The sequence below is a fragment of the Palaemon carinicauda genome, chromosome 30, assembly GCF_036898095.1.
Source record: "Palaemon carinicauda isolate YSFRI2023 chromosome 30, ASM3689809v2, whole genome shotgun sequence".
Lineage (NCBI taxonomy): Eukaryota > Metazoa > Arthropoda > Malacostraca > Decapoda > Palaemonidae > Palaemon > Palaemon carinicauda.
This window is the reverse complement of record NC_090754.1, coordinates 55,377,598-55,392,240: the sequence shown is the minus strand read 5'-3', so window position 1 is coordinate 55,392,240 and position 14,643 is coordinate 55,377,598. Positions and strand designations below refer to the sequence as shown.

The following is a 14,643-nucleotide window of genomic DNA, read 5'->3' as shown; positions in this document are numbered from 1 at the left end:
TAAACCATTACTTAGCGACCTTTAAAGCTTTTAAAAGACAAGTACTGTATTTTTCCCATTTTAGAGAGCTCTCTATCATTGAAATTAAATCCTACCCATTACAAAATTCCTTTCAGTGAACCATTACTTAGCGACCTTTAAATCTTTTAAAAGACAAGTACTGTATTTTTTCCATTTAGAGAGCTCTCTATCATTGAAATTAAATCCTACCTATTAAAAAATTCCTTTCAGTAAACCATTACTTAGCGACCTTTAAAGCTTTTTAAAGACAAGTACTGTATTTTTTCCATTTCAGAGAGTTCTCTATTATTGAAATTATATCCTGCCCATTACAAAATTCCTTTCAGTAAACCATTACTTAGCCACCTTTAAAGCTTTTAAAAGACAAGTACTGTATTTTTCCCATTTCAGAGAGCTCTCTATCATTGAAATTATATCCTACCCATTACAAAATTCCTTTCAGTAAACCATTACTTAGCGACCTTTAAAGCTTTTAAAAGACAAGTACTGTATTTTTCCCATTTTAGAGAGCTCTCTATCATTGAAATTATATCCTACCCATTACAAAATTCCTTTCAGTAAACCATTACTTAGCGACCTTTAAAGCTTTTAAAAGACAAGTACTGTATTTTTTCTATTTTAGAAAGTCTCTATCATTGAAATTATATCCTACACATTACAAAATTCCTTTCAGTAAACCATTACTTAGCGACCTTTAAAGCTTTTAAAAGACAAGTACTGTATTTTTTCTATTTTAGAAAGCTCTCTATCATTGAAATTATATCCTACCCATTACAAAATTCCTTTCAGTAAACCATTACTTAGCGACCTTTAAAGCTTTTAAAAGACAAGTACTGTATTTTTCCCATTTAGAGAGCTCTCTATCATTGAAATTATATCCTACCCATTACAAAATTCCTTTCAGTAAACCATTACTTAGCGACCTTTAAAGCTTTTAAAAGACAAGTACTGTATTTTTCCCATTTAGAGAGCTCTCTATCATTGAAATTATATCCTACCCATTACAAAATTCCTTTCAGTAAACCATTACTTAGCGACCTTTAAAGCTTTTAAAAGACAAGTACTGTATTTTTCCCATTTAGAGAGCTCTCTATCATTGAAATTAAATCCTACCCATTACAAAATTCCTTTCAGTGAACCATTACTTAGCGACCTTTAAAGCTTTTAAAAGACAAGTACTGTATTTTTCCCATTTAGAGAGCTCTCTATCATTGAAATTATATCCTACCCATTACAAAATTCCTTTCAGTAAACCATTACTTAGCGACCTTTAAAGCTTTTAAAAGACAAGTACTGTATTTTTCCCATTTTAGAGAGCTCTCTATCATTGAAATTAAATCCTACCCATTACAAAATTCCTTTCAGTGAACCATTACTTAGCGACCTTTAAATCTTTTAAAAGACAAGTACTGTATTTTTTCCATTTAGAGAGCTCTCTATCATTGAAATTAAATCCTACCTATTAAAAAATTCCTTTCAGTAAACCATTACTTAGCGACCTTTAAAGCTTTTAAAAGACAAGTACTGTATTTTTTCTATTTTAGAAAGTCTCTATCATTGAAATTATATCCTACCCATTACAAAATTCCTTTCAGTAAACCATTACTTAGCGACCTTTAAAGCTTTTAAAAGACAAGTACTGTATTTTTTCTATTTTAGAAAGTCTCTATCATTGAAATTAAATCCTACCCATTACAAAATTCCTTTCAGTAAACCATTACTTAGCGACCTTTAAAGCTTTTAAAAGACAAGTACTGTATTTTTCCCATTTTAGAGAGCTCTCTATCATTGAAATTAAATCCTACCCATTACAAAATTCCTTTCAGTGAACCATTACTTAGCGACCTTTAAATCTTTTAAAAGACAAGTACTGTATTTTTTCCATTTAGAGAGCTCTCTATCATTGAAATTAAATCCTACCTATTAAAAAATTCCTTTCAGTAAACCATTACTTAGCGACCTTTAAAGCTTTTTAAAGACAAGTACTGTATTTTTTCCATTTCAGAGAGTTCTCTATTATTGAAATTATATCCTGCCCATTACAAAATTCCTTTCAGTAAACCATTACTTAGCCACCTTTAAAGCTTTTAAAAGACAAGTACTGTATTTTTCCCATTTCAGAGAGCTCTGTATTTATCATTGAAATTAAATCTTACCCAGTACAAAATTCCTTTTTATTAAACCATTACTTGCATGAAAGTCATTTATTTTTGCATGTCACCGCAATTATTCCATTTTGCAGACAGTAACATGTACCATCACTTCTGCGACTTCTTCAATCTCTATGCTGCCCAGCACGTCAATAGCTCGGACGAATACGCCTTCTCCCAGGAATGCCAGGTTGGTGAAGTTACTTTCTAGTTCTTTGGTACTTCAATATTCAAGTTTTTAAAATAATGTATCTGGGTAAAGCATCAGTTGTATATTACCTTTTGTAGTAGCTTATTAGGTTATGTTTTCCTCCCTGTTTGTGTGTTTGTAATTTGTATGTGTGCGTTTGCTTGTGAACAGTTTCCTGGCCACAATTTTAATCGTAGAGTAATGAAAATTGCAGGGATTAACTGTTATGTAAAAAGCTGGAAATCATTAAATTGTGAAGGTCAAGGTCACAGTCTGGCAAAATGTGCAATTCACAAAATCAGCCATAAGTTTGGACATCGTTGTCACAGAGACTTTAAACTTGGTTCATATTTGAGTGTATAAAAATCCACGCCAATTAAGGTCAAAGGTCAAGAAATAAGCTGCCGTGGCGGAGGTCTGCGCTGTACTGAGTTCCCCTCTAGTTACTAGATAATTTTAATGGAAGTGCTGATCATTTAGTCATGCTGACAGGATAGGTGTGAGGTTTTGAGTATGTTACTTCTTAACAATTCTTTTGTGTAGTTTTACTCAGCAGTCTTTTCTTCTGCTATGTTATCCCATATGAATGATTGCCTATATTTATTGTTATGATAAGAGACATTCAATGTTTCAGATACTATAATAAATGTTTGGTTTTAATGCTTTAAAATATCACAGGGTCTGTTTCTGTTGTACTTACATGAAAAAGCTGCAAATTGATAGCTTTTTTTACTCTGAAAATCACGAAAACAACTACTTCTAACCCTTGTGGATGTTATTAAGGGCTTTCTATGAAATTTGATTTAGAAATGTATAAAGCATGCACAGACACGCACAAATTTTATCATACGCTCACGCATATGTATTTATGAGTTGCATGTATGTATATTTCTTTTTCATTTTGGATCTTTTTTTTATTAGTGTTTTTCCTTTTCCCTTTTCTAGATAATGTCCTGGGAAAACATTCCTTATCGGTCCAACTTTGGTCCTGGTTTCGACGTCTTTAGTAATCGGCTTCTATGGAACTTGGACACTGTAGCAGGTAAAGTGACCAGAACATTTGACCATTAAGCCCTAATAAAACTGTAATGTTAATTATACAGCGATATTGAATGTATAGTATGCAGAGGTAATCTGAAATTCAAACTATATGGAAATTGAAAAGAATTACTGATGGTAGATTGCATGTCATTACCTCTGTCAACAAAGTTGGAAGGAGGTCATGTTTTACCCCCTGTTTGTGTGTTTGTTATTTGTGTGTGTGATTGTTTGTGAACAGCTTCCTGGCCATAATTTTAATCGTGGAGCATTAAAACTTGCCGGGATTAATTGTTATGTAAAAAGCTGGAGATGATTAAATTTTGGAAGGTCGCAGTCAAGCAAAATGTCCAATTCACGTAATCAGCCATAAGTTTGGACATCGTTGTCACATAGACTTCAAACTTACTTCATTTGTTCCGTAACCGAAATACAAACCACGCTATTTACAAAGGGTTTACTTTTAGCGCAGCTGAAATGACGAGCCAATAGTTTTTAACGAGGGTTAAATACCCCCGCGCTAGTTAGCGGGGGGGTGGGGAAGGGTAGCTTGCTACCCCTCCCCCCTCCACACACCGGTGACTTGCTTCACTTCACTTTTGGCTCGGCGGTGATCAGACGTGTCTGTTCATCGCCTTCGTGACAGCCTTTAATTTTCTTCTTTTTCTTTTCAGCTTGTGTGATTGGTTGGAAGTTGACCTTCAGTTATTTTCTTTTATTTAATATGCGGACATGCCCTGGAGTTGCCGGCCGTCCTTGTGGGACTTTCATGTTGGACGTGATTACGGATCCTCACACCCTCTGCCCTCAATGTCGGGGCCGACGGTGCGACCAGGATAACATGTGCCGTGAGTGCACGGAGTGGTCTGCCTCCCAGTGGGAGAGGTTTGGCCGTCGGCGTAAGAAGAAGTCCAAGAGAGACCGTTCTCCTCCGGGGTTAGCCTTGAAGGAGGAAGGTTCTCGGGACTCTTCTTCCGCCGCCCAAACCTCCTCCGAAGCTCCCCCTCGTCCGCCTCCTAAGGAGAGTCGTCCGAGTGGGAGCGCAGGCCCTTGTTCTGTTTCCCTACCTTCGGTGGGGGGAGAGGGCGTCGCCTCCCATAGCGAGGCGGTTCCCCCTCCTCCTCTGGGGGAGGTTATTGATAATAATGCTTTATCCAGTGATGATCTGTTACAGATTTGGTCGTCCCTGGGGCTTAAGGGCTTGCCCTCCAGGGTCGCTCTTATTGACCTTGTCTCGTTGGGGGCCGCTGTTAAACAGTCGCCGGTGGTAGCGGAGGTAGACCCTCTGTCTATTGTCGACGTCGTGGTGACAGAGGCCTCCGACGTGGCTGGGCCTTCCGACGCAGGTGCTGTTGCTGGTGATGGTGCTCTAGGCTCTCCTCCTCCTTCCGTGCATCCTTCGAAGGGGGAAGTGAGTCCTTCGGTCTCGACTGCTGCCCAGCTTCCTTCTGAGGGAAGTGTTTTGAAGGAGACTCCCCTTCGGAGGACCGATGGTCCCGACGATCTCCCCCGAGGCCGCCTCCGCCGTAAGGCTCACCGCCCTCTACGCCACAAGGGCCTCCCTTCCCCTTACAGGGGGACTAAGAGGCGCCTTTTTGGGTCTTCGTCCTCCGGGGGGGACTCTCCTCGTCAGCCTCAACCGACTGCTCCGCCCTCCTTGAACCTCTCTGCAGACCGCTCACCATCTCCTGCCGGATCTTCGCCTTCTGGAGAACTCGTCACCCGACGGGCAACGGTCCCTTCGGGGCTAAGGGATTCTTCCCTTACGCGAGCAGGGCCAGCGCACAAGCGCTCTCCTGCTCGCCAGCGCTCTCCTGCTCGCCAGCGATCTCCTGCTCGTCGACGATCTCCTGCTCGCCGACGCTCACCTGCTCGTCGGCTCTCTCCTGAGGTTCGCCCCCCTCGCCAGCTCTCTTCCGAGCGTCAGCGCTCATTTGAGGACCATCGCCCTGCGGTCTCTGACCACCCTTTAGTTCCTGTTGAACTCCCTGCTCACCATCCACCTGGTCCTGTGGCTACGCAACATCGTGCTGCGCGTGTGTCAGAAACACATGTTCGCCAACGCGCCAGCGATCTTCCCGTTCCTGCTCGTGAACCTATCCTCTCACAGGACACGCGTCGACCTTCTGCTCGCCAGCGATCACCAGCTCGCCAGCGATCACCAGTTCGCCAGCGATCACCTTCACATGCTGCCCGCCATCGCACGAACCTGCATGATCGCCCGCTTACGCATGCTGCTCCTCATCGCACTACCCTGAACGATCGCCCTCCTGCGGATGCTGATCACCATCGCACCCTTTCTCGCGATCATTCACCTGCGCATGCTGCTCGCCATCGCACAACCCTGCACGATCGCCCGCTTACGCATGCTGCTCCTCATCGCACAACCCTGAACGATCGCCTTCCTGCGGATGCTGATCACCATCGCACCCTTTCACGCGATCATTCACCTGCGCATGCTGCTCGCCATCGCACAACCCTGCACGATCGCCCGCTTACGCATGCTGCTCCTCATCGCACAACCCTGAACGATCGCCCTCCTGCGGATGCTGATCACCATCGCACCCTTTCACGCGATCATTCACCTGCGCATGCTGCTCGCCATCGCACAACCCTGCACGATCGCCCGCTTACGCATGCTGCTCCTCATCGCGCAACCCTGAACGACCGCCCTCTTGTGCGCGATCATTCACCTACACATGCTGCTCGCCATCGCTTACCATCACGTCATTATCGCCAGCGATCTTCTTCACCTACGCGGCAGCACGATCCCTCGCCGTCGTGCCATCGCTTGCGTTCGTCGCCTCGGACACGTGTTCATTTACCTGCCCACCCTCACGCCCACTCGCCTGCGCGATCGCCCGCCTGCGCGATCGCCCGCCTGCGCGCCCGCGCGACCGCTCGCCTGCGCGCCCGCGCGATCACCCGCGCAACCATTCGCCTTTGCGCGACCATTCACCCTCGCGCGACCATAGTTCGCGGCGAATTCCACAGCCGGTGGTAGCAGCAGGGACGCGTGCTCCTAGACGGCACTCGGGATCACCTCCATCCAAGCACAGGTTGGTATTGCAGGACGAGGACAGGTCATTACAGCATTCTTCCCCACCTTCTTTTCAGGCAGGTACCGTCGTGTCCACTCCAAAGGATCGCCCGATCCCTTTCACCTTAGCGAGGATTTCGGACTCTGTGTCCTTTGAGCAGCAGACTTGGTTTGGTCCGCTGGCACGGGCGTTAGTGAGGGTTATGAAACCAGCACTCGCCGGCCAGGGTAACAAACCAGCGGCTGTCTCTCCTACGCTGAAGAGAAAAAGAGGAGTGGACTTCGTGGTGACTTCCCCCAGGGCGAAGTTGGTTCCCAAGAGGTCGGTCTCGAGGGTCCCCTCTCCTGCACGAGTACTCTCTCCTTCTCCCGTGGACGAGGCCTTTCCGTCCTCATGTGAGTCCAGTGGGCCGGTAGTCTTCCCCTCGGCACCAGGGGGGGAGACTTCGCTTCAGGCAGGAGAATCGTCTCGTGAGGAAGGGGCCCCTCGAACCTCGTTGTTGGTATCCTGTATCCCTCCTAGGAGGGAACCCAAGGATTCCAAGACCATCCCTAAATCCTCTGCAAGGATTCGACAGGAACCCACGACTACCCAGGGGAATGTCCACGTATCACCCCAGGAAGAGATTCCTGGGGCAGGAGACTTAGCTGCCAGCCCGCAGGGAGGAGAACAGCAAGAGTCCGAACATGCCTTCTGGCAGGTCCTAAGCCTGATAAGGCAACTTAACAGTCTTACGGATCCAGTCATCCCCCCCGTGAAGGCAAAGACACGATTCTGGATGAAGTGTTTGACGTTCGGAAGGCCCCTAAGACCAGTGCAGCTCTGCCCTGGTCTCGGGGGCTGAAGAGTGCCAGAGCTAGGGCCAATGCTCAGCTCGCACTTCTTGCCTCCTCCAGTCGTTCCACTGCCGGGAACAAACTCATCCCTCCTCCTCGCCTTCAGCAGAGGAGGTATTTCGAGATCCTGGGTGAGCACAACCTCGCTCTTCCTCTCCATCACTCTGTGGAGGAGCTGGCGAAGGGAGTTCCCTTGGAGAAACTCTCTGCCCAGCAGGTGTCGTTCTCGGCGGCAGAGATCCTTAACCACGAGAAGGTCGCTAAGTGTGCCATGCAGGCCACTTCGTGGCTGGACTTCTGGTTAGGATCTCTGGGCATCCTATTGCGATCTGAGGACTTGTCCAAGGAGACCAATAGGAAGGCCCTAGAGACCTTCTTGCTCTCGGGCACCCGCTCCATCGAGTTCTTGGCGCACCAGGTTACCACCCTGTGGGCCAACTCGGTGTTGAAGCGTCGCGATGCTGTGTCCGAGAGATTCCATCCGAAGGTCCCCGCCGTAGATGTGTGTAGGCTCCGACATGCCTCCCTCCTGGGGGAGAGCCTGTTTGAGCCTCAAGACTTGGAGCGAACGGCTGAGAGGTGGAGGAAATCCAGCACGGACTCCCTCCTCCACAGGGCCCTTACAACTCGGCCCTATAAGCCTCCAGCCCCGCCACAACAGCAGCAACAGCCTCGTAAGGCTCCAAAACAGGCACCGGCAGCTAAGAAAGTGGTGTCTAAGCCCCAGCCCTTTCCAGCCAAGGTCAAGAGGGGTGGTAAGTCCTCCAGGGGAGGCAAGACTTCTAGGGGTGGCGGCCGTGGCCGCAAGCCCTAGGGGTGGCAGTCCCCCTGCGTGTCCACCTGTGGGAGGATGCCTTCAGCGTTGCGTCCGCAGGTGGCAACATCTCGGGGCCGATGCTTGGACGATCTCAGTGATCGGCCAAGGTTATCGCGTCCCGTTCACGTCATCTCAACCTCCCCTGACAGCGAATCCAGTGTCGTTGAGCTCCTATGCCATGGGATCGGCAAAGAGGCTGGCCCTTCAGGCCGAAGTCAAGACCATGTTCGAGAAGGGTGCTCTCCAGGAGGTCGTGGACGGCTCTCCAGGCTTCTTCAGTCGACTCTTTCTTGTAAAGAAGGCTACTGGAGGCTGGAGACCCGTCATCGATCTCTCGGCTCTGAACAGGTTTGTCAAACAAAGCCGGTTCAGCATGGAGACAGCAGACACGGTCAGACTTGCGGTGAGACCACAAGACTTCATGTGTACACTGGATCTAAAGGATGCGTACTTCCAGATCCCAATCCATCCGTCTTCCAGGAAGTACCTGAGATTCTGCCTAGACAACAAGATCTACCAGTTCAAGGTGCTGTGTTTCGGTCTCTCTACAGCTCCTCAGGTGTTCACCAGAGTGTTCACCCTGATTTCGACTTGGGCGCACAGGAACGGCATTCGTCTCCTTCGTTACCTAGACGATTGGCTGATCCTAGCAGACTCGGAGTCGACCCTTCTTCGACACCGAGACAGGCTTCTAGATCTTTGCCAGGATCTGGGGATCGTGGTAAACCTCGAGAAGTCCTCTCTGCAGCCGTCCCAACGACTAGTTTATCTAGGCATGCTAATAGACACCAATCTCCACAAAGCCTTTCCATCAGACGACCGGATAGCAAGGCTGAGGAGGGTGGCGGAACCTTTCCTCAGGCGAAAAGAACTCCCCGCCCAATCGTGGTTGCGTCTCTTGGGCCACCTATCCTCCCTGGCCCGTCTGGTTCCAAACAGCCGCCTCAGGATGAGATCCCTTCAATGGCGGCTCAAGTCCCGGTGGAATCAAGGATCCGATTCCCCGGACACTCTGATCCCAATGGGGTCTCTGGAACAGACGGACTTGCGGTGGTGGCTGGCCGACGAGAACCTGCGAAAGGGAGTGAGTCTTCTCGTCCTTCCCCCGGAATTGACTCTGTTTTCGGACGCGTCAAAAGAAGGGTGGGGGGCGCACGTTCTGAACCAGAGGGCCTCAGGCCTTTGGTCAGAATCAGAAAAGTGCCTACACATCAACCTGCTAGAATTGAAGGCCGTCTTTCTGGCCCTTCAACAGTTCCAACGGTTCCTGGCGGGTCCCTCCGTGGTGGTGATGAGCGACAACACCACGGTAGTGGCTTATATCAACAAGCAGGGAGGCACTTTTTCGCAACAGCTATCCCATCTTGCAGTAGAGACTCTGAGGTGGACCGAAACCCACTCAATAACACTATCAGCTCGCTTCATTCCTGGCAAGAGGAATGTGCTCGCCGACAGTCTGAGCAGGGCTTCGCAGATAATGAGTACCGAGTGGTCTTTGGATCCTCAGATAGCCAACAAAGTCCTGACTTTGTGGGGTTCCCCGACGGTGGACTTGTTCGCGACAGCCTTGAACTTCAAGCTGCCCCTGTACTGCTCACCAGTCCCGGACCCCAAGGCACTCTGGCAAGATGCTTTCCAGCAACGGTGGGACAACATCGACGTGTACGCCTTCCCACCATTCTGTCTGATGAGAAGGGTGCTCAACAGGACCAGACTATCGGTCAACTGTTCCATGACTCTAGTAGCTCCGCTATGGCATCACGCGGAATGGTTTCCGGACCTTCTGCAACTCCTGACGGAACTCCCAAGGGAGCTTCCTCCACGACACGAGCTTCTCAGACAACCCCACTCCGGTGTCCCTCACAGGGCCGTAGCCTCGCTTCGGCTTCACACCTGGAGACTATCCAGCGTCTCCTCGCGGAGAGAGGCTTTTCGCAACAGGTTGCGGAGAGAATGTCTCGGCACCTGCGAAGGTCCTCTGAGGGAGTCTACCAAGCGAAGTGGAGAGTCTTTTGTGGTTGGTGTCGTGGAAGGGGTATCTCTCCACTCGATGCCACTATTCCAGCAATAGCGGACTTCCTTGTGTATCTGCGAGAAGAAATGCGCCTTTCTGTCACGGCAGTGAAAGGCTATCGCTCAGCCTTAAGCTTGGCCTTCAGATTGAAGGGCATGGATATTTCTTCATCGCTAGAACTCTCTTTACTCATACGTAGCTATGAGCTTACCTGCCCCCAGTCGGAAGTGAGACCCCCTCCTTGGAACGTGGTTCGAGTTCTCAGGTCTCTCAAGAGACCTCCCTTCGAGCCATTACGCCAGGCCTCCGATCGCCACCTGTCTTGGAAGACGGCTTTCCTACTCGCCTTGGCCTCGGCCAAGCGAGTTAGTGAACTTCATGGTCTCTCGTACGACATCGCCCATTCAAGGGGATGGGGGGAGGTAACGTTCAGGTTCGTCCCTGAGTTTGTGGCCAAGACTCAGAATCCTGGAGTGCCGGATCCTCGGTTCGACTCTTTCAGGATCGCGAGTCTCCGTTCTGTAACAAACGACCCAGACCAGCTGCTACTATGCCCAGTGAGGTGTCTGAGGTACTACTTGAAGAGAACGGCTGCAGTCCGTCCTCATGTGCGAGCTTTGTTTGTGAGCACAGGCAGGACAAAGAGGAGGGTCACAAGGAACACCATCTCTGCTTGGATTTGAAGGGTTATCCACCATGCCCTGAATCCTGACCCTCCTCCGTCACGTCGCCCTCGGGCCCACGATGTCAGGGGTATTGCTACATCCCTGGCCTTCAAGAGAAACTTCTCTGTGACGCAGGTACTTCAAGCGGGGGTCTGGAAGCGTCAAACGACCTTCACAGCCCACTACCTGCAAGACGTGACCCACAGGAGCCTCGATACGTTCTCTATCGGCCCTGTGGTGGCTGCACAACAGCTGGTCTAACCTCAGGCTCCTTTTTGGACAAGTAGCAGTAGGTTGAGGGCGTTGTTACCCGGTCTTAGTCTGTGTGAATGAAAGAGTATGTCTGACCCTTACTTCTTTCTTCATTCTCCCCTCTCTTGGGGAAGCAGCATCCTGGTCCTCGCATAGCTGACCTCGACCTCTGCAGGTAACCCATGCTTCTTTGTGCTCCTAGTATTAAGCTTAATACTGTTGCGTCTCCCATACCCTGACGAGGTGGTATGGGGAACGTCCTATCCTAGAATTCCTATCTGAAGGTCTCAAGGTCAACTTCATAGGACGAGTCACACTCTCCTCCTCACACTACTTATGTAGGCCACTCGTTCCTAGCGATGCTAGGAACCTGTGAGGTACAGGGGCTCCCTCTCTCTAGTGCTGCTCACTAAGGGATCGAGCCCCCGGGCAAGCCGAAGTCAGTAAGGCTGGGGACTTTCCACCCTTCCTAAGGGGTAAGTCACCCTTTGTAAATAGCGTGGGTTGTATTTCGGTTACGGAACAAATGACAAATTCGAAGATAATTTGTATTTTTCCTAACCATACAAACCTTAGCTATTTACACATATGTGCCCGCCATCCCTGACCCCCAAGTCAAGTCCTACCTCTAAGTGAAGTGAAGCAAGTCACCGGTGTGTGGAGGGGGGAGGGGTAGCAAGCTACCCTTCCCCACCCCCCGCTAACTAGCGCGGGGGTAATTAACCCTCGTTAAAAACTATTGGCTCGTCATTTCAGCTGCGCTAAAAGTAAACCCTTTGTAAATAGCTAAGGTTTGTATGGTTAGGAAAAATACAAATTATCTTCGAATTTGTCATATTTGAGTGTATGAAAATCCACGCCATTTAATAAATGTTGAAGTCAAAGCTCAAGGTCGGAAAATAACCTGCCGCGGCGGAGATCTGCGCTCTACTGAGTGCCCCTCTAATTTTAAGATATCAGTTCTTACAATAGTTCCCTTGCTTAATATTAACCCTCCTGAGAATAAACATGCTTCCTGAATAAATTGCTTTCCATCAATCCAGTTTCTCTTTATCTATATTATACATAGCTGATAAATTGGCAATCCTCTGTCCTGTTGTTAGTAGAAAGTTGGTTGACTTGGTTTAGACGTAAAAAGAATAACTGATCGGATAATAGGATATGTATTTTAAATACAGAAGGCCCTGAACTTAGAAACTTAATTGGTTTCTAAAAGGTGTTTGTAAGTTAAATTTTTGTTACATTTTGGCTTACGATAGGGTTAACCTGAATCCCATGTCTAAGATTTCCAGCTATGAATGTCAACAAATAGTCAGGTTTCATATGAAATAGATATCCGATTATTAAAAATGTCATTTTGCTTTCTGTATTAACCCTTTTACCCCCAAAGGACGTACTGGTACGTTTCACAAAACTCATCCCTTTACCCCCATGGACGTACCGGTACGTCCTTGCAAAAAACTGCTATTTACATTTATTTTTGCATATTTTTGATAATCTTTTGAGAAACTTCAGGCATTTTCCAAGAGATTGAGACCAAACTGACCTCTCTATGACGAAAATTAAGGCTGTTAGAGCAATTTAAAAAAAAATACTGCAAAATGTGCTTGAAAAAAAATAACCCCCTGGGGGTTAAGGGTTGGAAATTTCCAAATAGCCTGGGGGTAAAAGGGTTAAATGATATAGTATCGTTTCATTACAATATTTCTTTATCTTCCCTATTTTCCGTTGGATTTGTGTTTCTATCTCCGAATGTATATAAGTCAAAAGTTTGTAAGTTGAGGACCTTGTGTATAGCCGATTTGATAACAGCAAATGTATTCCATCTAAAACTAATTGGCAATTCTGTTTTTCCTTCTTTCAGGGGAACGAGTATGCTTCCGCAATGTTGTATTTCCACTCCTGCCACGTATGATCTTCGGACTCTACTACAACACCCCTATCGTAAGATTTTTTTGTATGTTTGTTGTATATGGAAATTCACACTATCGTAAGATTTTTTACCTCCATCAATGAAGTTGGAAGAAGGTTATGTTTTCGCCCCCGTTTGTATGTTTGTTTGTTTTTTAACAGCTTCCAGGTCACAAATTTAATTCACTCTATCGTAAGATTTTTTACCACCACCAACGAAGTTGGACGGAGGTTATGTTTTTGCTCCTGTTTGTGTGTGTGTTTGTTTGTGAACAGCCTCCTGGTGGCAATTTTAATCGTAGAGTAATGAAACTTGCAGAGATTAACTGTTATGTAAAGAGCTGGAAATTATTAAATTTTGGAAGGTCAAAGGTCAAGGTTAAGCAAAATGTCCAATTCACATAATCAGCTACTAGTTTGGACATCGGTATCACAGACTTCGAACTAGGTTCATATTTTAGTGTATGAAAATGCATGCCAATTATTACATGTTAAGGTCAAGGTGAGAAATAAGCTCCCACAGCGGAGGTCTGCACTCTACTTAGTGCCCCTCTAGTTTATATTTGTTATATGAAGACCAAACTTTTTCAAAGGCCATTCTGCTTTGAATAAATTAACTTTTTCCTGAGAACTTCAAAATTATACCAAGACTACCTAGCATAAAAATTACTAAAATGTGTGTGCTTCTATGGCAATAACTAGTTTACTGTGTAATTTTTTCTGAAAATTATTCATATTAACCCTTTTACCCCCAAAAGGACGTACTGGTACGTTTCACAAAACACATCCCTTTACCCCCGTGGACGTACCGGTACGTCCTCGCAAAAAAATGCTATAAAAATTTATTTTTCCATATTTTTGATTTTTTTTTGAGAAAATTCAGGCATTTTCCAAGAGAATGAGACCAACCTGACCTTTCTATGACAAAAATTAAGGCTGTTAGAGCAATTTAAAAAAAAATATACTGCAAAATGTACTGGGAAAAAAATAACCCCCTGGAGGTTAAGGGTTGGAAATTTCCAAATAGCCTGGGGGTAAAAGGGTTAAGGTAAACTTCTTGATATATCTGTTCAGTTTTGGACAATTTTCAACTTTATTCACCTCTTCATGAGATATTCTGACGCATACAAACAATCTAGTGAAGACGTTCCTCCCTGTCTTTATGGTTGGTTAAATCAATTTGATCACTAACATTGGATTTGTAAAGTATAATATACTATGTTTGGTGTCTAGAAATTGAAAATTCTAATTATTATAATTTTTGGCATGTTATAAATATTACAGAACTACTTACTGTAATTATGAATTTTAGCATAAATTTATGTCCTAGAAGCCTTTCATTATGAAAATTTCTATTAAAAATTTTTGTTGTTTTTATAAAAATTACAGAACTATTTAATTATGAATTTTAGCATAAATTTATGTCCTAGAAGCCTTTCATTATGTAAAATTCTAATCTAAATTTTTGGCATTTTTATAAATATTACAGAACTATTTAATTATGAATTTTAGCATAAATTTATGCCATAAAACCCTTTTTTTATCATACTTAACCCTTTTACCCCCACGCTATTTGGAGCTTTCCAACCCTTTAACCCCCCAGGCGTTTTCTTTTTCAAGCACATTTTGCAATATATTTTTTTTTTAAATTGCGCTAACAACCTTAATTTTCATCATAGAGAGGTTAGGTTGGTCTCATTATTTTGGA

The 14,643-nt window shown here is 45.9% G+C and overlaps 2 protein-coding genes across 4 annotated transcripts in view; one reads left to right on the top strand and one right to left on the bottom strand.

Annotated features, from left to right (window-relative positions):
• Positions 1-14,643, bottom strand: part of LOC137623146 (uncharacterized) — a 419,809-nt gene that overhangs the window by 225,624 nt on the left and 179,542 nt on the right. The gene's annotated exons all lie outside the window — the stretch shown is intronic.
• The window catches only part of Eogt (EGF-domain O-GlcNAc transferase), a 34,299-nt gene that overhangs the window by 15,213 nt on the left and 4,443 nt on the right, over positions 1-14,643 (top strand). For both annotated transcript variants that reach the window (XM_068353818.1, XM_068353817.1), the window contains exons 7-9: positions 2,264-2,361; positions 3,307-3,403; positions 12,889-12,968. In XM_068353818.1, coding sequence (XP_068209919.1) covers positions 2,264-2,361; positions 3,307-3,403; positions 12,889-12,968 — 275 coding nt within the window. The remainder of the gene's footprint in view (positions 1-2,263; positions 2,362-3,306; positions 3,404-12,888; positions 12,969-14,643) is intronic.